This window comes from Peromyscus eremicus, chromosome 3 (assembly GCF_949786415.1).
Source record: "Peromyscus eremicus chromosome 3, PerEre_H2_v1, whole genome shotgun sequence".
Taxonomy (NCBI): Eukaryota; Metazoa; Chordata; class Mammalia; order Rodentia; family Cricetidae; genus Peromyscus; species Peromyscus eremicus.
The window spans coordinates 51,607,991-51,633,534 of record NC_081418.1 but is presented as its reverse complement, the minus strand read 5'-3'; the positions used below and the strand labels follow the sequence as shown (position 1 = coordinate 51,633,534).

The following is a 25,544-nucleotide window of genomic DNA, read 5'->3' as shown; positions in this document are numbered from 1 at the left end:
GAGTGCACAGCAGGCACATGTGTGCATACACTCCCACACTCACACACTCAGAATCCCAGGAGGGCAGTCAGGAAAAGCTAGTCTTCTGAAATAATATTAAGAAAGCAGAAGAAAACATGTGAAAGAATTACCAACTCAGAACAGTACAATGTTCTGAGAGATTCACAGAGAATGATTTGGAGCTTACATAAGTTACTGGTCATTTGTTTACTTAACATTTACTGAATCGCTCCACTGTGCCTATTATTGGAAAATATGGTACTTGAATACATAATATAACACAGCGCCTTTTAATCGGTGTAAGAAATTTAGCCATTTTCAAAAAAGAAAAAAAAAATATTTCTTTCTTCTCAAACAGCCAGATGGTAACTAAAGGACAGGACTTATAGCAAACTATAGTTCAGGACCCAAGACATATTTCCTTATTTTCCAGGATTACAAGGATGTTTTTCATGTTTCATTTTCACTGTTGATTCTTTCATTCAAGATACAAGACTATTCTTACCCACATTATGACAATCTCTTGAAAAAACTATATGTAAAAAAAAATACCATCAAAAGTAAATACTATATATTACACATTCAGGGCATACAAAATTAAGCCAGATCGGTAAACAAGCCTAGAATTTGTACTTTAAATTCAAAGTCAGGCATATATAAATACACAACAGATGGTCAACAAGAGAAACATTAAGTGGCTAGACAGGAAAATATCTGCTCTCATAGTAGACCCACATCGGGACCTCCTCAGAATGGCCATCAACCCTCCTATGCCCTAGGTGCAGCCATTACAAGCCCGTTACTCTCATCCCTCAAATCTGGCAGATGGTACCACCTCAGAGGGTCCCACTCCTTCTAGCCTAGCGGAAGGTCCTTCACTGTGACTATTACTGAACTGTTACTGTCCTTTCTCGACCACAGTCTATACTTACTAACATTATCATCTGCTTCCTCCTGGAGAACACAAGTTCCACAAAGCTAGTGTCAGTTCAGTGTACTGACCAATGAAAACTCTACATCAGCACAATGCATGTCAAATAACAGGCAGTCAGCATTTGCTGAGAACAAGTTTATTCTCTACAATCTCAAGCACATAAACTGCAGAGAACTCATGTATATTCCTCACTCAGACTCAACAATTATCAACTCATGACCAATCTTACTTGTGGTGATATTTTATTTGTGCACCCCAATAAAGCTTATCTGGGGATCAGAGGAAAAAGCTAGCCACTATATTAAATATAGAGGTCAGACAGTGGTAGCACACGCCTTTAATCCTAGCATTCGGGAGGCAAAGATTCATCTGGATCTCTGTGAGTTCAAGGCCATACTGGGAACGGAGCCAAATGTGGTGGCACACACTTTTAATCCCAGTGCTAGTTAACCATAGTGATCTGGAGGTCTGGACAGACAGACAGGAAGTGACAGAGCTGGGTGGAAAGAAGAAGTGATGTAGCTGGGTGAAGAGAGGAAGTAAGATGGCAGGGCACAGAACGGTATATAGGCATGAGTACACAGAAAGTAGCTCTCTTTGGAGGCTGAGGAGTTGGTAATGTGAAGTTGGCTGTGACTTGTCCTATTCGTCTGATCTCTCAGTTTTCACCCCAATATCTGGCTCTGGGTTTTTTATTAATAAGACCATTTAGCAATTCATCTTATACTTACTTCCTCACATTACCCTGTAAACCACTAATCAATGAAAGCAAATCTGACATCTTAATAGTTCATTATGTATCTGCAAGAGACTTTTATGAAATATCTTTATTATACTTAAAATATTGAATCACCGTGTATCAGAATATTTAGTCAATTTTCAAATTTTATATATAAATATGTATGTTACTTCATTTGTTCAAATCAAGATTCAAACAAGACACATAAATGATGATTGGCTAATGTGATTTAAATCTTTTAATCTATTATCTGTTCTTTTTCATTTCCCTACTTGTTTAAGAAATAGGCCACTTGTCTATTGAGTTTCTGTGGACTTGAACCTTAGTGATTATATGTGTAAGGCCCTAGTATATATATCTACTTTATGTATTTTCTGAGTATAGCTAGAATGGAAATTTTGTGTCAATTGAGAGGTTGTATCAATCAATAATCCCTATGTGGTAGTATGTACTTCCACCAGAAGATAAAGAACACCTGGCTGTCTTTTGGTGATGATGGCAACCAGTGAAAATAATTACCAAGATTTACTGAGTCGCAAACTAATAAAAAAAAAAAAAAAACCAGAATTGTCTCTTCTACCATTCTTTCTAATTTATCTTCTATTGTACAAAAAGAACCTTTCCCTCATTAACAGTCTGGATAGTATAATACAGGTCACATAAGAAAGCCAAAATCAGCCAGGTGTGATAGTGCATGCCTTTAATCCCAGCACTCAGGAGGCAGAGGCAGGTGTATCTCTGTGAGTTTAAGGCCAGTCTGGTCTACAGAGCAAGTTCCAGGACAGCCACGTCTGTTAAACAGAGAAACCCTGTCTTTGAAAAAAAAGAAAGAAAGAAAGAAAGGAAGGAAGGAAGGAAGGAAGGAAGGAAGGAAGGAAGGAAGGAAGGAAGAAAGAAAGAAAGAAAGAGAAAAGAAAGCCAAGATAAACATTTAACTCTTTTAAAACCATGAGACAGGGTCTCATGTATCTTAGGCTGGCACCCTAGCCAAAGATGACTTTCAGTTTCTGATCTCCCTGCTTCTATCTGCCCCGTGCTGGGATTGCAGATGTGTACCATCACGACTGGTTTATTTCATGTTGGAGATGGAACCCAGGGCTTCACGCTTGCTAGCATTTTTGCCAACTAAATTACATCCCCTCTCCCTCTTTCTTATTTATTTAAATAGGGTCTGACTTTGTCCCCCAGCTGACCTTGAACTGGCTATCTAGATCAGGCTGAGCTTGAATTCACAGTGGCCCTCTGCCTTTTGACTGCTGTGATTCATGGTATACACCACACCAGCGCCCCCTCACCACCACCACCATTAAAAACAACATCTTTAAAAACCAGTTTTCTAAATAATAACTTGGTTTCTCATAGCATCCAAATGTGTCCAGTTTTTAAATTTTCTTTTTTTCTGATTATCACTATGAAACTGATCTGGTATGTTTCAATACACTGTAAATATTCACCTTACTGGAACGAAGTTAATGATGGGGTATAGGATCACCATATAATTAGAATTAATGGTGAGAGATAGTAGCCATAGAGGTATATGCTGATGTCGACCAAACTCAGGAGAAACTAGAATACATCTCTAGTGCTTGCTTAATCAAGTTACTGAAGTTTGACAGGACTGTGCTTATTTTTAAACTCTCTCTCTCTCTCTCTCTTTCTGTGTGTGTGTGTGTGTGTGTGTGTGTGTGTGTGTGCATGTGCGTGTGCGTGTGTGTGTGTGTGTGTGTGTGTGTGTGTGTGTGTGTTGCCAGAGATCAAATCCAGTAAATTTACATGAACCTCCTTCTTTAGAGCCATCTTAGGCCAGGTCCATAGGAACATTTAAAGGCAAGTACAGAATTTCCCTATACAATCCCTTCCCCTCCTACAAACACAGCCGTTGTATTATCATCTCCTCCCACCACCTCCAAAACTGGTTGGCTCATTTGTTACACCTGAAGAACTTATATTGACTTATTGTCATTCATAATCCAGTTTTGATCATAGTTGCAATCTCAATGGGTTGAGACAAATGTTAATGACACGTGCCCACTACAGTAGTATATACAAAGTAATTTTACCACACAAATGTCTTTGCACCATCCAAGCTCTAACACCCTCCCCTTCTTACACTCATAGTTTTACCTAGTCCAGATCTAACAGCTGGAGCCACACAGTGTAGCCTGTTCCAGACTGTTTTCCTTTACTAGGTGATATGCATCCAAATTTCTGTTCTTCTGGAGCTCCATAGCTCATTGCCTTTCAGCACTGAATGAGACTCTACTGTTTGCAGGAATTAATCCACTTGCCAATTATTTCTTCTTGCATGAGCTGTGCCAAACCATCTTTGAAGGAGTTGGTTTGTTCCAAGGTTATCAAACTTATGGGCCTAGCATTGTCATACTTTTCCTTTAGAACGTTTTTCATGTTCGTAGGCTCTGCAGTAACGTCTTCTGTTTCATCACCAAAATGATCATTTGTGTCCTTTCTAGTTTTTCTTTTTCCTGGCTAGAGATTTATTATTTGCAAGAACCAGCATTTCTGTTGACATCTGTTTTCAATCCCATTATTTTCCTTTGTTTACTCTGGATTTAAATTCTTCTTTCCTTCTGTTAATTCTAGATTTAGCTCACTTTCCTCCGCTCCCTGACAGTGTCTGCCTGTGCAGCCAGGCTGGTGGCAAGCTCACACTCCTCCCGACTCCCCTTCCCAGGCGTATGTTACAGAGTGCCTTCACACTTAATCTTTCTCTGCCTTCTGTTCTAATGTGCACACTACGCTTTAAATTTCCTCTACCCACCATCACTGCCTCCCACATATTTTTGGGAGTTGTTTCTATTTAGTTCAAATATTTTAAAATTTCTCAAGACTTCTTCCTTGATGTACATGTTATTTAGAAGCATATTGTGTAACTGCACAGATTCTGACTATCCAGTTACCTTTGCACTTTGGTCTTCAACCCTTTCTACCCCATAAGTTAGGGGAAGACTGAACAGTGGGATGGAGTTGGGTTATTTCCCTTCTCCCATGTGGAAGGCTGGAGCCAGCTGGAGTCCAGCAATCCCTGTGGCGCTCCAACACTACTCCAGAAGCTGGGGCTCTGAACAGTTGCTCCTGATGCAGACTTGCAAGGGAAGATTGCTTCCAAGTATCCCAGAATTCTTCCTTTCCCCCTTTGTAGTACTTAGTGTGGGGTCTGCAGCAAACTCCTGGAGGTAAATCTCTCAGTATTGTAGGAAACCCGTAAGGCCAGGTGCCAAAGAGGCTGGCATTCTCAGAGTGACCACACAGAGCCTCCAGTTTTCCTACATCAGTATTGCTTGCCACAGCTGCTTCCATTCACGAGTCTCTGCCTTGGAAGTCGAGACTCAGTGTTCCCACTTGTTTCTTCAACCATGGGGCGTCTGGCTGGCTGGTGTCCTCCCGCCTGTTCAGGTCCAAGAGTTGGCAGTTATTTTGTTTTTCCACTGGGGTGCTGAGGATCGGGCCCGGGGCCTTGTGCATCCTGGGCAAACATTCCTGTCAGCGTTCCATTTGCTCTTCCAGCAGAGCTCCTCCAATGCAACCCTGGAAACTGAAGGACCAGCTTCTTTTTGAAAATCAGACTTACTGAGGTGGAAGCCACGTGCAGTACAATCTGTCCTTGTAGGCATGCCTTTCCACACCTTTTGTCAATTTATTCATGTAACCAACACCATCTCCAAAATACATATTTCTATTATCCCTCCAAGTCCCTCATCAATCTTTGCAGCCAACCCACTCCCACCACCATCAATTCCTGGCAATTACCATGTCCGGTTTAATCTTTTGTAGAATTGTCATATAATAGAATGAAAAAGCATGAGTTTGAGATTATTCATGCCACTGACTGTATCGACATGGTAGACATGGTAGATAGTTTCTTTCTATGGTTAAGTAGCTCTCTGTTGTACGGATGTACCATAATTGGTACATCAGTTGGCTGACATTGCCACTATTCCTGCTTTTGGCAACTAGCAACAGATTCTACAAATAAGGTTTAGGTTGTTGTATGGATCTGTATGTCTGCAATTCTCTTAGGTAAATGCCTAAAAAGTGTGACAAATTTATGTTTAATTTGATAAGAAACAGCCACAACAGTTCCTATCAAGGCTGCACTACCTGGCATTCCCGCCATCCATACATGAGTTTCAGTTGCTGACTATACCTAACAGTGCTTGTGCTGCCTGGAGGCCTTTTCCTTTTATGTGGTGTAAGCTATTGTGGGTTGGAGAGATGGCTCAGGAGTTAAGAGTACTTGCTGCTCTTGCAAAGAGCCCTGGTTCGATTCCCAGTACCCACATGAGGTATACCACCATCTATATCTCCAGTTCCAGGAGATCCAGTGCCCCCTCCTGGCTTCCTTGGCCATCAGAAATTCTATATGCAGGCAAAATACCCGTACTTATCTGTGAACCCATTATTTTCCTTTCAATATAGATGTTGCCTGGGGAGTGAGTACCAAAGTTTTTAAAATTAAGATCTGACTTGGAGAAAGCAAGAAGCATGCTCCCAAGTCTAGGCTAGTTTGTCCCGAGTGTGTATGGGTTATGAAGGAAGCCCTGCAGACGATGTGTGCACAGCACCTGGCAAATGGGGAGAGCCTTAGAAAGTGCCTTCGAGAGACTGACCTGAAAAGAACCCAAACTAATTTATCATTCTCTAACAATAATTCAAATTCTAATAAAGAAGCATTGTAGCTTGGCATTTAGGATTATTTACCTGCAACAGACCACATTCCAAGAAAAAAGACTTTTTTCTTCTTTAATAATTATGCGACAAGAAATTTTGACAGCAGGGCAAAGGCAAAGCTTTGTTCTTTTTAAATAGCCTCAGGCAGCAGCCATGTTAAAAAGTCTGCAAAATTCTGAGCCCACGGCAGACTTACTGATTACCTAAGGGCCCTGGGGCATGCTTATACATTAGATTTTATTAATCTTTAAATTATAAATAGAAGCAGCAATAACAGTAGTTTGAGAACATGGAAAAACTGCTCCGAAAAAGCAGACCGCTATCTCAGATCCTGGGGGTGTCCACATGTGAGTGTAAACTGGCTTGCGGACAGCCAAGGGTTTCGGAAGGAAAACAGCCTGTCTCTGATCACTGACATGCTATTGGCAATGCTGGCTAAAGCGGTTCAATGATCTCTACTGATCAAGGAAAGACAAGCTCGCTAAAGGAGTCAAGTCTAAACTGTATAGGATTTATATCAGATCAGCAAAAATGCTTGAGGCATTCATCAGTCATTATCTGTTGCCCTTCGAAAATTCTAACCTATGACCAAACAGTATGGCCCTTTAAAAGGCTTCCCTGTTTGCTAGGCCTCAGGATGGCTGGAGAATGGCTGAAGGATCCTGTGACACCTGAGAGAAATCAGAATGAGGGGCTGATAAATATCTATATGCATGCCTGGGTTTTCCTATATGTACCCAGGCTTTTATGAACAGCACAGAATTGTTAAAAGATATAATTGTTGGCCCTCAAAATTCTAACAGGGAAAGTCAATCTATAAGAACCAGTCTAAGAAAACACTCTAAAGCAGAAAAAACTTTTCTTAACTCAAATAAAAAAGTCACTTGAGTATCGTTATTATTGACTTAGAAGGTTATAGCAAGAAAAAATTCTGAGAAATTTTTAACTAATTTATTCAGCAAATATTTACTTCCTGACATTAACTGTCACAAACCTTACATTGCATATGGTATAATGATTTCCCCAACACTGTCCATTTACTTATGTCTTTTGACAACATTTGCTCAAGATTATATTATTAATTGCTGTGAAAGCCAGACCTCAAATTCAAGATCACTACCTTTTTGAAGGATTTGGGCTTTGTTCCCTAAAGCTTTCAAGAAAAAAGAACTACTAAAACAACAATTTGCCTGACTCCCAAAGACACTGCTAGCCGCTCAGCCATTTAGTTCCGATGTCAGGACTTCACTGCCTTCCCTGTCTGCCATGTCCAACTACCTACCACTCCAGGCAGTCACAAAAGGACAGGACTGTACTTACTTGTTTTACCTGCCTACATCACCAGATAACGAAGCCAAGGCTACCAGTTCAGTTCCCACAAAGACTTGCTATTTGTCACCATGTGCACTTAAAGGGACCATCAGTACAAATCTGTCCTCACCCTCACGAAAGGGTCTTAGAGTGTAAAAGCAGAAAAACATAGGGTCAGAGATGCCATCTCACATCAGCTCCAATGGCAGAAAGTACTCACCTCCACCTTGACTCCAGGACTTACTATTAGATTAGGGAGCCACCACAGCACAACTGGGAAACACCCCAATTCTCTGAAAGGCTGGATGTTCTCTCTCAACAACTTGAAGTTTCAAGCTACCAAATTTGAAAAGTCGACTTTATCATGCATGTGGTTTTCAGTCCTAGGCTCTATCATCCAGAAATGTTAGCATTCCATATTGACAACCTACTGGACTTTGTTTCCACTTTCGGCAAAGAGGGTGTGACTCAAACTACTGGTCTGTCCCAGCGGGATAAATCCAATTGGAATCTTACTGAAGGTAGCCTGGTAGAACAAAAAGAGAGAAAGTTTTCCTGTTATAATCAGAAAATTAAGTTCAACAGAGAGACATGTGTGTGTCCTCTATGACAAAGTAACTGGCCTGTGTCTTCCTTCTCATCTCCATTCCCCATCCCTAGGCCAGCAAGCAAATGCTCCAAGTGAGCAGTTTCCAAAACACAGCAGTCCGTGGAAACACAATGACTCAGAATTTAGAAGACAGATTTGGGTACTCAGTAACTGCAATTCTTTATAGGAAACTGGGTTAAGATAATGACAGTCTTACAACTACTGGAGCCATTACCCAGTCTGAGAGTCACACTAAGCGATCACACTAGATAAGAAATAGGCAGGTAATTCAACCAAAAATCCCTGTTTCTACAGTGACCAATGACAGGTGACAGTGTTTCATAAGCTTCTTCAAATACACACATGGCAAAGAGAGTGAGTCAAATAGCTGTCAGTTAATGACAAACTAGATGATTTAACTGAATGTCACAGATATAACAGTTACTTGAAGATTCCAAAAGATGATTCTGAATCCAACCTCTGTTTTTACTTAAATAGTTTAAACTATGGCAGGACAATGAATGAAATCTTACAAAACCCCATAAGCCCACAACTCAGATTTAAGAACATGTACCATTTTGCTTCTGATATTTTAAGAAATAGGATCGCAAAATAGAAATTAGTAAGTAAATAAACAGGCAGAGAGACAGACGAAGTCCTTTGAGATCCTGTTCTCCTGCCTCCTCTTTGAGGAAATCATTATGCTAGGTTGGTATGACTCTTTTCCAACTACATTATTTTTTCTTACTATATACTTACATACCAAATAACACACAGTGACAGTACTGTTTCCTGCATTCTGAAACCATATAGAAATATATATATCACCTTTTTTAGAAACTTACTTTGTATTTAACATTTCTAAGATCTAAAGATGTAGATATTTATATATCTAGATCATTCTTGTGTATGCATACACATTTGTCTGTGCACAGGTAGGGGGTAAGGTTTTAGGACACACAGAGAGACCAGAGGGCAACTTCCCATCCTGCTCTCTAGGCACTGTCCACATTTTTCTTAGACAGGTCTCACCCAGGGCTTAAAACCTGCAAAGTCGGCTCTCCAGGCCAGCCAGCACTGGGATTACCAGCAGCACCACCGACTATACCCAGCTGACTTCATATGGATCCTGGAGATCAAACTCAGGTCCTTGTGCTCACCCTTAACCAAATAAGCCTAGTTCACTCATTTCAGTGCTATCTGGTCCCTCTTATATGAACACATTACTGTTAATTGATGAAAGAATTCCTTGAAGAAAAGATTCTACAGGAAATTTTTATATAGTACAAACTGCTGTTAAAATGTACTGGTACTCCAGATTACCAACACAAGAAGTCCACCATGGTTCATAAGAATGACCTATGACAGAGGAACAGTATTGTATCATCTGTTCAAAAATCAAATTCTATCACATTTGCACTGGATTGAAACTGTAACATAGGAGTTGAGCATGGTGGTCTATGCCTGGAATCCCAGAGACTCCAGAGACTGAGGCAAGAGAACCACAAGTTCAAGGCCAGCCTGGGTAACTTATCAGGACCATGTCTCAAATGAATAAAGGGCTGGAGGTGTAGCTCAGTGGTACAGTGCTCATCTAGCATGCCCAAAGCCCTGGGTTCAATCCTCAGCACATCATATATATGTATGTGTATACTTATACATATATACATACATACATATGTAGCATGAGTCTTAAAAGTTCTTATTAATAAAATCAAACCCGAGGCCAGTTATTGGGGTCAATGCTGGTAGATCAGAGAGATAGAACAAGCCACAGCTATCTCATCTTGCCAATTCCTCAGCTGGTCCTGTTTCCTCAGACTGGAAGCCTCTGAGTCCTCATCCTGAAAGAATCTCAGCTGAACTGTGTTGCTCCAAAGCCTGAAAGCTTAACCAGCCAAATGCCTAACCAGCCAAATGCTTCTAGTTTCTGGTCCTCACGCCTTATAAACCTTTCTGCTTTCTACCACCACTCCCTGGGATTAAAGGCTGCTTTCTGGGATTAAAGGCATGAGTCACCATGCCTGGCTGTTTCCAATGTGGCCTTGAACTCACAGAGATCCAGAGGGATTTCTGTCTCTGGAAGATTAAAGGCGTGTGCTAACATTTTCTAGCCTAAGTATCTTGTGGCTTTTCTGTTCTCTGACCCCAGATAAGTTTATTAAGGTACACAATATTTTGGGGAACACAATACCATCACATACATATATATATGTATGTATGTATGTATGTATGTATGTATGCATCATGAGGAGCAAAAGACAAAAGAATGATAAGAAGTAAAAGCTTAAATGTGTTGTTACAAGCTCACCTCATCTGTTCTTCGAAGTACTCCAGTAACAACCTATGAATGTAAAACAATTATTATAAACAACATGCATTTCCTTTATCATAACAAAATTAAATTCAAATTTCATGGACCACAAACTTATTTGTTTTCTTCTAGAAACTTATGTTAAATGATGTACTAGACCTTAAAAACACATCATTTTCTCAAATATAATCAGGGCTAAATTGGATTTTATTCTTAACCTAGAAGTAATAATAAAAACTAAGATAAATTAAAAAAATTCCACATTACATTGGTAAAATTATGTTTCAAGGTCTACAAAACGTAGCTTTACCAATGTTTATATGTTGAAGGTTCTACAGAAATGTGCACTCTTTTCATCTATGCAGAAAAGCCTATGTTACCCCTTTGAGGTACACAGAGGGAAAGATGCCTTACTATTTTCAGAAATCCGTACTCAAGTGTTTCTTCCTGAGGGCTTATTTTATTTTATTCATTTTTTGAGACAGGGTCTCATTAGTTAGCCTAGACTCACAGCATTCCTCCTGCCTCAGCTTCCTTGGTGCCGGGAAGCAGGTGTGAGCCATCATACCTAACCAATCCCTTCTCTAGCCAATGTCTACTTTAATGACTGCAAATGCACCAAATATACAATTCACTATCTCTTTGTAAAAACATTTGTAAAAATTAAAGTTTGACACATCTCATTCCTTTATCTTGTCCCGCCTCACTGGGTTTCAGTATTACATGGGCTGTCAATGGTCTACTGCATTCTTTGTAGGCAATCAGAACTCTTCACATTTCATTAACAAGCTATAAAAACAATTACAAGATCATTAGCAGAGCCTTTTAAAAAAGGAGCTTACTAAGGCCTATACAGATGCCAAGTAAGATGCAGGACAGTCTCTACTGTTCATTTCTGACCCCTCACACTGATGAAGCCATCAAAGACAGCACAAAGGCCACAGTAATGCAGTATGGTGTAAAGTACAGCATCTAATAAAACTGATGAATCTACATTAAAGTTACCATCTAAACTTTATTGTTTAGATTGGTGTTCACTCTGTGTTGCACATTTTATGGATTTTAACAAACATGTAATGACACCTGGCCATCAGTATCATCTCCAAAGTATTTTCATTGCCCTACAAGTCCTGTGTGCCTACTACTCATCCTTCTCTTCTCCCGACTTCAGACAACTCTCACCTTTTTCCTCTCTCTACTTTTGCTTGGCCCACATGTCAAGCAGTTGAACTGTAAACTAGTCTTCATGGTTTCTTTCACTTATTAATATACACTGTTTCCTCCAAGTCTTGTCATAACTGAAGAGCTCTTTTTTTGTTTTTCACGTGAAATAATCCATTACTTGGATATGCAACTCTACTTACCCACTGACCTACTAAAGGGGACCTTCATTTCTTCCAAGTTTTGTTGATTATAAAGACACTATAAACGACCATGTGCACATTTTTTTTGTATGCACAATAGCTGTAAACTCCTCTGAGTAACTTCCAATGAGCACAATTGCTGGATAACATGGTAAGAGTATGTTCAGTTTTCTGTTTTGTTTCTCCTGGATTTTGGTTATCCTAATAGATGAAGTGACTAAACAATTCTGCATTCCCACCATCAATGAATGACAGTTCCTACTGCTCCATACTCATCAGCATTGGGTACTGCCTGTGATCTAGATCCTGGCCATTCTAATAGGTGTAGCATCTCACTAAGGGTGAGTGATACTAATATTAGAACAAAGACAGGGCTAGGAATAGAGCTCAGTAGTGAGCACTTGCCCAACATACATGAGGTTTGTTCTCTAGCACTGACTGCCAACCAACCAACCTTAAAAACAACAACAGAAAAGAAGACAGATTCATACACCTGAACAAGCAGCACCTCTTCCTATAAATGCAGTATTAAGAGTTAACTTTTGGGCTGGAGAGATAGCTCAGCGGTTAAGAGCACTGGCTGTTCTTCCAGAGGACCCAGGTTCAATTCCCAGCAACCACATGGTGGCTCACAACCATCTGTAATGAGATCTGGCATACATGCAGACCAAACACTGTATACATAATAAATAAATAAATCTAAAAAAAAAGAGAGTTAACTTTCTACACAGCAGAAATGATGTGAGTGGGCAGAGAGGTGTATTCTTGAGAGAAACTGTCATCTGATGAGAACTTGTCCTCGGTGACACCATGTGACACAGGTCCACCTGTGACACCATCACAGAGCTACTGTATAACAGGATGCACAGCACAACAAGCTCAGCCCATCACACCCATCTTGCCTCCTGTCTTACTCAGTATTTGAGCTCAGTCTTGCTATATAGTCCAAGACTAACTAGAACTCAAGACCTCCCACTTCATCCCAAGTGCTTGGATTATAGAGCCTTGCTTGTTCTATCGAATTTTGTCAAACAAATTTGATTACATATAAACTCTTCTTTTTGCTGGGAGGAAGGTTTACAAAAAACAAGAAAAGTACAGGAGAAAAGCTCAGGGCTGTAGTAGTTTGTGAGCAACAGCCCTAAAATAATGAACTACAACAATTTCCTTAATTATTGTCGCCATTGTCCTAGAACCTAATTTCCATGTTTCTCCCCTTAAAAATGTCCGTGGATGGGGAGGAGGACCCTACCTCCTGCAGTGTCCCATCTCCTCCAGCAACGATAATCACATCTGTGCTTTCCATCAGTTCCAGGAGCTTCTTGGCTTGTCCCTCATAATCTGTCTGAAATATAAAACAAAGCTTTGGTAAATCTGTCACTGTAGGACCACAAGTTCAAAGGATGAAAAGGTGAGATATGTTCTTTAAAGTTTTACATTGACTCTATCAATTTCACACAGTTGATAGACAAGAAAATTCTAGGAAAGCCACAAGGTAAGGATTTTTATAGTTTTAGACTTTCTGAGCCAGAAAGGGCTTGAGAAACTATCTACTTAGCTCCTTATTTAAAAATAAAATTCAAGCCCAATCCCCTGTTTTAGTTACACTGCTAGGCAGCCCAAGAGTCAGTGTGGCTTCTATTACATTGTTCACACACCGCTTTTCATCGGAAGGCAGGAAGTCAAGAGCATATGCAAATGGGGAAGTAGATGTAATGAAAAGAGCACTGATTTCAGAGCCCAAGAGACCTACGGTAAATCTCAGCTCTGCTACTTTTTAGCTGAGTGGCCTGAAACTCGCTGGATCTTAATTTCCTTATCAATGAATTTCCATGTATCAAGAGAGGGATAATCATGGCTTTCTGTACTATTGCTACACAGCATAATTTAGAACAGCTAGAAAAGTATTTGCAACTGGTACTGTGCTAAGTAAATGGAGATTATTATTGTTTTGCTATGATGGCACATAAAAAATGCAGGTGTGTTTTGAAGTACTCACAGAAGAGCACTCCACCTTCCCATTTTTACTAAGAATGTTCGTCTCAGATATATGCATACATTTAAATGTACATTTCAGCCACCACCAAGATATACATTGATATATACAGCCCTGCAGACAAATGCTAAAAGCTTAAAGGACATAAAGCAAGTGAAATGGAAATACTACCTCTGATTCAAAATACACAAGACACACCAGCAGGCAAAACCTAAATACTTAAATATCAGATGGGCTAAAACACCTGTAGTATAATCTGAAATACCTGGTCTTTGTGCCCTGTTCCTAGCATAGATCTCTGAAGATCCATGGAAATTATTTTGTTACTCACAGAAAGCACCCTTCAAGCACTCCAGAGTATGTGTTATAGAGGAAAGTTTGGGAGCTGGTTACTCCCAACAAATGATTTAAAGGTTAGAACCTTGAGCTCCACACCCTGACTTCCAGGAAAGAGAGAGGAGCCGAAAGATGAGTTCATTCATCAGGGATCAATGATTTCACCTGTGATGGTTTGAAAGAAAATGGCCCCCAGAGGGAAGACATTATTAAGAGGTGTGGCCTTGTTGGAGGAAGTGTGTCACTGTGGGGATGGGCTTTGAGGTCTTTTTTCTCAAGCTTCACTCAATGTCAGTCAGTCATCTTTCTGTTGTCTCTGTGTCAAGATGTAGCACTTTCAGCTCCAGCACCACCTCTGCCTGCACGCTGTCATGTCCCCCCTCATGATGATAACAGACTGAACCTCTGAAACTGTAAGTGAGCCACCCTCACACCCTCAATTAACTATTTTCTTTTTTCTTTCTTTTTTTTTTTTTTTTTTGGTTTTTCAAGACATGGTTTCTCTGTGTAGCTTTGTGCCTTTCCTGGATCTCGCTTTGTAAACCAGGCTGGCCTCACAGAGATCCGCTCTGCCTCCCGAGTGCTGGGATTAAAGGCATGCGCCACCACCGCCCGGCAACTGTTTTCTTTATTATTGCTGTGGTCATTGTGTCTCTTCACAGCAATAGAAACCCTAAGACATCATCCATAAGAACGACGCAGGAACACCTATATATATTATATACTTACATGCACATTTGTGTAAAGAGAAATTATGTGCAAACACAGTAAAATGTTAGTAGTCTGGGTGAAGCAGATAAATATATATGTATTGTTTTTGTAACTTTTGCAAATTTGAAATTGTTTCCAAATAAAATTTAATATAAAAGTGTAGCTAAAGTTTTCCTGCCTGGCCCATAGGACAAATCTCTTTCACCTGCCAGTCCCACAGCCGCTCAGACCCGACCAAGTAAACACAGAGACTTGGTTACAAACTGTATGGCTGTGGCAGGCTTCTTGCTAACTGTTCTTACAGCTTAAATTAATCCATTTCTATTAATCTATACCTTGCCACATGGCTCGTGGCTTACCGGCATCTTCACATGCTGTTTGTCATCGTGGTGGCTGGCAGTGTCTCTCTGACTCAGCCTTCCACTTCCCAGCTTTATTCTCCTCCTTGTCCCGCCTACACTTCCTGCCTAGCCAATGGCCAATCAGTGTTTTATTTATTGACTAATCAGCAACACATTTGCCATACAGAACATCCCACAGCATAAAAGAAATTAACCTTTCAAAGACTAATAGTTTCAATTAAACTACAGGAAAAAAAATATTAATATTTCTACTAAGATTTAAATCTCTCTCTAATACCTATTTTCTGAACATGTAACATAAATAGTATACTAGTTTTCATATATAATTACAGAGTATCTTAAATTTGAAAAATTACAAAATATGAACAAAAGGCCATAAGCCTTTGGTATTAAGGAATTGTTAAATTTGTTGGGTCTAAAGACGTTGTTACAGTTACACAGAAAAAATGTCCTTTCTTATTAAAACATATATAATCAAGTATTTAGAAATAAATTTGATAGTGTTTATTTCAGAGAACTCAGCTACCCTGTGAGGACGCTTGGTGGAGACCACATGGGCCACACACAACAGTCACATCCAACCTAACACAAGAGAAAGGCCATCAAAAATATTCTCCATTCATGCCACTAAGGATTCCTGAGGAGACTAACACCAAGACATTTCTAAATACAGACTGTTGACCAACAAGATTCTAATCAGAAAAGCAATAGTTGAGTCAAAGTGCTGGATACCAATGCACAGCACGCCGAGAAATGGGTTTAAACATATCTACAGTTGGACAGGAGAAAGGGCTAAGTCACTATAGGCTAAGGTTCACATCCACAATGTACCAACATTTATAACAAACATTCCTTGATAGTTAATCATTTCAAAATATAACAATAAAAACCAGACAAAATTATCTACAGAAATGGGCAAATGCACAATCATACTAGGAGATTTGCAACTCCTAACAGGATAGTTTAGTTATTATCAATAAAAGCAAAGTAAAAGAAACAGGAGGTTAAGAGAAGATCTGTAGTACATAATGAACAGATCTGGTTTGTAGGTCATAGCAGAACACAATATCTAGTAGTTGATACGATTACTTTTACACAGACAGAACACTTATAAAAACAGACTATTCAATTTAGACATAAAGATGAATCCCAATAAGCTTTAAGATCCTGAAATTATATAGAATACTTCTTTGATGGTGATGCAGTTAATTCAGAAATCACTAACAAAATGATACCCAGCAAAACTTTAGACCTAGAAATTAATTCACAGGTCAAGCAAAAATCAGACAAAATTATCTACAGAAATGGGTAAATGCACAATCATGAGAAAATAGTTAGAAATGATAGTGAAAGAACTGTGTCAAAAGTGACAGGACACAGATGAAGCAACAGATTCTACAGCTTTAAATACATACAGGAGGGAAATAAAATAAACCAATGAAAATGTCAAACAGAGAGCAGCAGAAAAAAAAGTTAAAATGAAGGAAATAATTTTTCAAGAAAGACCAGAAATAAAACAACCTTGTCAGTGAGAAGATCCACAGGTAAACTGGGTCTTCGGCAGGAACTAAAATATCTTGAAGACTACTGGGGTCGGGGTTGAGGGGGTGGGGGGGTCAATGCCAGTGCAACAAAGCAGGCACAGCTAAGGTGAAAGGTAAACAGGACATTACAAAAGCTACACAAAGTTCAAAGATAACAAGGGGACATTACGGACAACCTGATGCCAACTAATCTGAAAACCAACTAAGAAGAACAAATGCCTTGAACATATACTGCCAAAGAGAAACAGAACTTACAAACTTGTAGAACTATTACAAACCTAATATGCAGTGTCTCCCTTCAGCAAAGCTCCAGGCCCAGAGTTTTAGCCAAGAGTTTCATTAAACAATAAGGAACTATTATTTGATCATACATGATCATCCTCAGGGCTCTCATACCTAGACTGTGCCACATTAGAGATGCTCATGAAAATGTTTTCTCCTTTCTCCTAACCCCAAAGGCAAGCAACTGCAAGATCAAGCCTGACAAGTTAGAAACGAGAATTCAGAATTGTATGGCCAATTATACTACACAACCTTCTAATCTCTGCGAGATACTCAAAGTGTAATTTAGAAATACATTCACAGCAGTCCAATCACTCTAGGATGGAGAAGGGAAACGCTTAGGAGCTGCCAGCACTAATTAAGGAGCTAGTGACAACTGGTGGCTTCTCAGGAAGGAAGAGATAAGTTGTCATTAAGGGGTGGTCCCTGGTAGGGCCACTACACTCCAGAGATGGCAACACAAAATTGCCTGAATTATTTATTTTTAAAGACATGAAGTTAGGAGGGGTTGGGAAATTAAGGGGTTCAGTTGGGGGACAGATCTGAGATGAGTTGGGGGAGGAGTGGGGGATGAGAATTACCAAAATACTTCATATGAAATTCTCAAAGAATCAATAAAATATTATTAAAAACAGTGTTTCAGCAAGGAGGAGAATATGGGAGGATCTAGAGGGAGGAAATGGAAGGCAGAAATGATGCAATTGTAATTTCAAAAAATAATTAAAAAAGAAACACAGGTTTAAAACACTGGAGGGGGCAGGGACTGAAGAGATAGCCCAGCAGTCAAGTGAACTGACTGCTCTTCCAGCGGATCTGGTTTTGAGTCCCAGCACCCACATGGTGGCTCACCACTGTCTGTAGCTCCAGTTCCAGAGAACATGGCATTCTCTTCTGGCTTCTGTGGACACTAGGCATGTATGCAGTGCACGTACATACACACAATTTTCTTTAATTAATTAAAAATGAACACAGCAGAAGGCTGGTTTTGACTAAATGCACACCCCACACATGCACACATATGCCACTTGAAGTTCACCAAAATGGAAACCTGTGACATTGTCTCAAATGAACAATTCCTTCTAACTTATTTTATCCTTTTTTCTTCTTACCTAAAATCTCAAACTCTAATGATTCTTTTTAAAATTCCTAGTCACAAATAATTCTTTACAAGCAAGAAAATGTTTGCCTGCTAGTGGAACTACCAAGAAATTAAACCACTCAATCTGGAGGGCTTTGTATTTTGGGGAACACACTCAGACAACTAAGAGATAACTCCACCTGCTGCCTCTCAGACGGACAGTCTCAGGATCTCCACACACCCATGTGGGCCCGTGCTCCACACACCCGTGTGAGCCCGTGCTCAACACACTCATGTGAGCTTGTCTGAAATGAAAAGCAGACAATGTCAAGAGAAAATAAAACTTCTTTCAGTAATTAATAGAATATGAATATGATACAACATTGAGTTTCTTCTTGTCTTAAATGAAAAACCGAGTTCTGTTTAGAAGGTAAGAGCAAAGGATATATTAGAAGTGGTGGTCTTGTGAAATAAAAACTATAGAGTCCTCCTCACCTTGACAACTGTCACATCCATGCCAGACAGGTGTAAAATTGGGGCAGCATTTTTTTCAAATAGAGTTCTGGCTTTGCTGTAGACAAAGAGAAAAAAACCACAATTACTTTAAGACATATTCTCAAGCTGAGAATAAAAATGTAATCATGTGTCCTAGAGAACACAGACTTATTTGTTCCAGTATAAGAAGTTCAACAGTGAGTTACCATAGATAGAAAAATAGTTGGTCCCTTCTCTCAAACAATCAGCTTGTATACATTTGGGATGCTACATTCTCATTAGACAAACAATGAACAGTCAAAACAACAAAGCTTGACCCACTCATAATTGCCAATTCCAGACCCAGCAGAGGAGCAGATACAACAGAAACAGGGCTTGTCTGTAGAACTCACACACTCAGAGCACAGGCATTCTACTACAATTTACTTATATTCTAATAAAGGGGGTAGAGGTATGTACTGTAACATGATTCATATGGCCCAGGGGAACAAAACAGATTTACTTAATCCTTTGCTAATCAGCATTGTTTTTTAAAGTTTTTAAAGTTAACCACTAGGAGTCATCTCAAATCTTTAAACTTGTAGAGAGAGCTCAAAAGTTTTTTCCATGACAGCTGAGTTTTTGCTAGGAAAGGAAAAGTCAATGGTACCTGTTAGGACAGATGACTAACAAGGAGAATTAATGAGGAGCTGGTCTACATCTCCCAGGAACGGAAGCCCATCTCTGTTCCTCTAGCATTTGATATATCTGTCCATCAACAATGTTCTCAATGCATGATGAGGATGGCCTTTCTTTAGGACTGGATAAGAAGCTTGCAAAAAATAATACCAGTCCTTAGTAATTATTGAATCCTCCAACTTCTAAGATGGGATATTTCAAAGGTATTTACTAAGTATCTGATAGATAGATATAAAAATGAATGAGTGAATAAATCTCCAAATGTAGACAGGTAAATTCTGAGGAAAGGCAAACGTGATTATGGTACCTTACTGACTGTGATATCTTACAATTACAGAAATCATTAAACAACCTTCGGTTGGGTTTGTGCATTTCTCATGAATGTCATTCCGTTAGTGCACTCCAATTCAGTTCAAGATTCAAAAAACAGTCCAGGGTTCAAAGGTAGAAATAGCAAAAAATCTCTCTGCACAAATGGCAGAGTTGAAATCAAATAAATGTCAAAATATAGGAACTAGTTGGCCTGTCTATTACCCTGGTATTTTCAACATCACACACACACACACACACACACACACACACACACACACACACACACACAGTATTAAAACATCTAACTTCTACATACATATTTACTTAGCTCTTTTCCTAAAATACAGTTTCCTTAAAAACCAGTGAGGTATGCTTTACCTTTCTTAAGGATATTTATATGAAAAAATACAAAGGCAGCTAAGGAGGAATCCTCAGGAGCTGAACACAGAACAAATCCTTCACCATCTTTCCTGAAAGCTAGAACCACAAAATGGCATACACAAGAAGCATTACTTCTCAGGAACTACGATAGAAATGGAGAAGATGGCACAAGAGTCCACAAGAACCATCAAGGCCCTAACTGGGCACATAAGCAAGTTAAACATTTGCCACCTGTTCTGGTACTTGAATAATTAACAGAATGAACACGAAAGGCTACATGGAAATGAACTCCCTCTTTCCTGATCACCATGTCTGCACCGTAGGAAAAGGTGGAGCTAGGAACACTCCGAGGGATACCTGTACTGCTGGAACGATAAGAGCAGAACAGCTGGGAGGGGATCAGATCTACTTCCTAAAAGCAAAAGTCTCAATCTGTCATATCAATCATAACAAATCTGTAGCCTCCTGTGAGTTTCAGAAAAACCATTTAGACATTTGTTGTTTATTCATATCTTTATATGATGCCACAGGTTCAGAAAAATCTCTAAAATAAAAGCAGACTTTTCTTCAGATTGAAAAACAAGTGTTGCCAATAAGAAATACATTATTTATTACATAATTAAGGGTGCAATAGCACCAGGCCTGAATAAAAACTTTATGTACTTACAGCAATTTCTAGACTCAGGCACCACACAAGATAATTACTCTTTAATGTATTATTTATTAACATTAAACACACAGTTATCTTATTTCTTAAGGTTCTCCTAAAGTTTTAAACCAGTCCTACATAATGAGAAAGCGGTACAATAAATTATACATTGTGTTAGCGCATGGGGATGATGGCAAAAATAGTGCCATTAAATAGTAAAAGCTTTAAAACAGAAGGTGCTGGAGAGTTTCAGAACATCCGTGTCCTACATGCATGTAGGGATCCACCTTGTTATAGGAAGCAATGCACTCAGGGAAGGCCATCTGTGGCAGCATCTTAACCAGCCTTTAGATAAAGTGCTGCACTTGCGAACAAGAATCTGCTCTAACTTTAAAGATGTAAATAGGGGCAGGAGTGACGGCTCAGTGGCTGAGGCTGCTGCACAAGCTCCAGTGTCGAGACCTGGAGCTCAGATCCCCAAAACCCACCTAAGGGCCCAGTCAGTATGATGGCCAGCTGGGCCTCTGAAGACAGGGACAGCAAGCTCGTTAGGGACAGCAGACATATTGACAAGCTCTGAGTTTGATTGAGAGACTTTGCCTCAACAAATAAAGTGGAAGAGCAACTGAAGATGCTCCCCACATCAACCTCAGGCCTCTATATGTGTGTGTACATGTGCCTACACTTATGCATATGCATACACATACACGTGTGTGTGTGTGTGTGTGTGTGTGTGTGTGTGTGTGTGTGTAAAGAAAAAACTTTTAGTATATACAGTTAAATGCAAGATGTAAGAAGGACCTAAATCTTGTACAAAAAATTAAGTTTGTGAATATAAAAACAATGTGGCCTGGGGAACTATGGCTATGGGATGTCTTTCTGTACCCTGTGAATATGTTGCTCTGATTGGTTGATAAAGCCATTTGGCCTATGGCAAGTCAGGTTATATCTAGGCTGGAAATTGAGGAGAGAGACAGGAAGAAGAAAGGCAGAGGGGGAGATGCCAGCCAGATGCCCAAGAAGCAAGATGCCAGCAGACCGGTAAAGCAATGGAAGACATTGCAAAACATAGATTGATAGAAATGGGTTAATTTAAGATAAAAGAGCTACTAGTGAGAAGCCTGAGCCATTAGGCCATACAGTTTATAAGTAATACAAGCCTCTGTGTCTGAGCGGCTGTGGGACTGGGCAGGAGAGGAAAACTTTCAACTACAGAAAAAAAAAAAACCAAAACAGCAGCAAAAACAATATAACACCAAAAACCTCACAACCAAGTATTCCTTAGAAGCAAGAACTTACGATAATCAATTCTATCTTAAGGAAACTGCCAAAACCCTGTCACCAGAAATTGAAGATTTCTAAAGGACAAGCACAACAAATAGCTACATTTAAAGAGGGTGAAAGGGGACTTATAAGAGTTCTTGGGAAAAGTGAGAGTGCAGAGTGGAGACTCTTCTGAACCAAGCTAGAAACTGACAGCAGCAGCAGCAGCAGCAGCAAGCCTCCAGAACTTTCTATAAATAATTAACACTTATAAGCACCACCCCATTTAATACAATACATAAGACATCTGTATTCTACATAGTATTTCTTAAGGTTTGTGTTTTGGTTTTGTGTCTATTTTGATGCTTAGTTTTATAGCTGAGTAAACTGAGGATTTAGGAGGCTGAGTAACTCAGAATACCTTAGAAGCAGAACAATACAGAGACACACCTGAGCTTTCTGCTGCCTTCACTAGGCCACAGTGACTGATGTACTGGGTATTTTGGCTGTGCTGCTCAAGAACCTATCAATATGGTTTATTATTGGTATGAAAATTGGTGTTTATGGAGAAGGGTAGCGGACTTAGCCAAGTCTAGCAATAGTCTATGAAGCAAGGTTAATCTGCATAATCAGGTACAATTTACAGAAGGAGTCAATATATCCCTTACTGTGAAGTCAAACTCAAACTTCCCCAAAAGATCCTACAAATCCCCCAAACTCACTTTCGGGCCACTGCTTCTTTTTGCTTCAGACAACAGTACCTGGACATTTAAAATCTGGTCCCAACTACTCAATATCAATGTCATGTGACTTAAATTTTATAGCATCCAACCTAATATACTTTCACAAATTACTCAAGCCTCAGAAAACACAACTGATCTAGACACTGGGACAATAATAGGTATCATTTTTTTTCCTCTTTAGTTCTTTCATTCTATTCTTTAAAAAGTACATTTTAAACTGTTCTTTTCAAAATAGTCAGTGTCTTTGTATTTATATTTCCAACCACCTAACTAACACTATAAACTTTCCTTATGGCTTTTTTCCTCTCACTTATGATAATTTTGAGTTTCTCCATACCCTCTCCTTGCCTTCATAGTACGCCTCCATTTCAATGGGTACAATCAACTAACCAAGAATTACAGCATTTTAAACAAAAGCCCAGCTATTCTTCACACTTTATTCCCACAATCCCTTTCTGCAGCAGTTACTGAGGAACACTGTCATTCTTGTTCCTAGGTTACTGCCCTATAGACCACATCCTCGTTTGGGAATAATGAACATTCTCCTCCAAGAACAGCTTAAGATTCCCTTCTCTGGAAAGAACACACTGTCCTCCTGAGCCCACAGTGCTCTTGGTCATCTCTATACATCTCTGTCTATGGTGACAGCCTAACACAATTATGCAAAGCAGGAGAACAATCATTCCCTGAGGAGCACTCCCAAGCTGATACAAATCCTTGGTGTTTGCTGAACATCAGTTCATGTCATGGTTACTTCCACTTTAAGAATAGCTCCTGTGGCTGTAGAGTGTTGGTCCATTCTACTCCTACACAGTCTAACCACCTGCCTCTACGGGGAATCTCGCCTTTTGCTTCTAGAAAAACTGAATACAGTAAGTCACAAGCTGAAATACCCTTTGCAAGCTGCAGGATTGAGAAAGACCGTGGCTTTCTTCACTTGTGCATTGGGAGGAATGAGCTGGTTGCCAAACACCTGAAAAGGAAAAAGGAGAAGTTTTCAATTAAATGCTCTTTATTCAGCTAGTGATCACATATATTTATTTTCTATCCCCAAAGAATTTACTTACAGCCAAAGAACAAAACCTCATTCATGATCTCCATAACAGAACCACACAAGCAACAGAACAAAGGCACACTGCTATTCAATGATAATGAGCCCTGTTTTACACTAGGATAAAAACCTTGCTTCCCATACCAGTGGCAGTATCTTCTAGAAAATATAGCTGACTTTATTACAAGCATAAAACCTATAAGGCCACAGGCTAAGAGAAGGGAAGTTTAACCCATGTGGCTTCAGTTTTCAGGGTACAAATCCTGAATCCTTCAGTTTATTACTAAAACTTTTTCTCAAAATATGTTACTAGTTACTTTTCACATCTGTATACACAAAAGAAACCCATTACTCATCCCTTTTCTAGTCCATGGGCTCTAAGGCCGAATGGAATCAAGAAGCACAGAATTCAATGGCAACAGCATGGGAGCCACTACTGTGATGTCTAGATCGGAGTGGACAGCTGATAAGAAGAGTAACGAGAGAAAAACACTAAACAGAGCAAAAACGTCAGGTCTTGGAAATCAAGAAGCAAGTCTTAGCCAGGTGGTAGTAGGACATGCCTTTAATCCAGCACTTGGGAGGCAGAGGCAGGCATATCTCTGTGAGTTCTAGGCCAGCTTGGTCTACAGATTGAGTGACAGGACAGCCAGGGCTGTTATACAGAGAAAACCTGTCTGGGAGAGCGGGGTGGAATGGGGAGTAAGCCTGGGCTATGGCAGCAGAATTCCAGCAGAGAAGTATAAAGATTAGAGAAAAAAAGTTTTACAAAGATATTGTATTGAATAACTCATTCTAAATCTACCACATTCCTGATTGTCCGTTAGAGGTTCTTTCTACATCTTGCTCCTAAGTAAACAACCCTTGGTGCTGGGGAGATGGCTCACTGGGTAAATAAAGAGCAAAGTGCTTGTTGTGCAAGCATAAAGAATAAGTTCAGATAACTACGCGCCCAGCTACATGACCACACATGTGTTGTCCAGTAGCCAGGCAAGATGCTTAGTCATCCCAGACCTTATGTCCTATGTAGCACGTGCACTGCGTGATCACGTAATTTGCTCGGAGCGTGATCACGTAATCTATGCACATGAGTGGCGTAGCTAAGTAAGCCCATATGTACATGTGTTGGGGGAACCTATAAAAGCGGGTTCCACCTATTCCTCCCCTCTCTTCCTGCACGGTCATTCCACAGGCCTATGCACACCCCTTCTGTTCCCTTCCCTTAATAAACTCTTATAGTGGGTTTTGTTGTGCCTCGTGGCTTCTCTCACATGGTAAATGGCGCCACTTAATAAATAACATTGAGCCACTTAATATAAAACGAGTGTCAATGTATGTCTCTAACCCCAGTGCTGCGAGGTGAAATAGGCAGATCCTAGGGGCAGCAGGTCTAGCTGAAATGGCAAGCTCCAAACTGAATAAAAGGAACTATCTCAAAAATAGGTGGGAAAGGTATTGATGATGACAACCAATTCTAACCTCTGGCCCACATAGACACAAGTACACAGGCATACACACGGACATACACACATACATGCATACCAACACACACATACACATACACACACACACACACACACACACACACACACACACACACACACACACACTTTCCAAATACTTCAAAAGATATTTTCTTTATAAAAAACTACCTGGCCCATTATTAGTTCTGTTCTATTTTTACTCTTACCCAGATCTTGACATTTTGCTGCTAAATCTCCAA

General features: G+C 39.8%; 1 protein-coding gene across 1 annotated transcript in view; it reads right to left on the bottom strand.

The window, feature by feature from the left end:
* The window catches only part of Agk (acylglycerol kinase), an 86,368-nt gene that overhangs the window by 29,866 nt on the left and 30,958 nt on the right, over positions 1–25,544 (bottom strand). The window contains exons 4-8 of the mRNA XM_059257626.1: positions 23,664–23,743; positions 18,745–18,820; positions 13,193–13,285; positions 10,574–10,606; positions 8,105–8,199 (exon numbers count right to left, since the gene is read on the bottom strand). Coding sequence (XP_059113609.1) covers positions 8,105–8,199; positions 10,574–10,606; positions 13,193–13,285; positions 18,745–18,820; positions 23,664–23,743 — 377 coding nt within the window. The remainder of the gene's footprint in view (positions 1–8,104; positions 8,200–10,573; positions 10,607–13,192; positions 13,286–18,744; positions 18,821–23,663; positions 23,744–25,544) is intronic.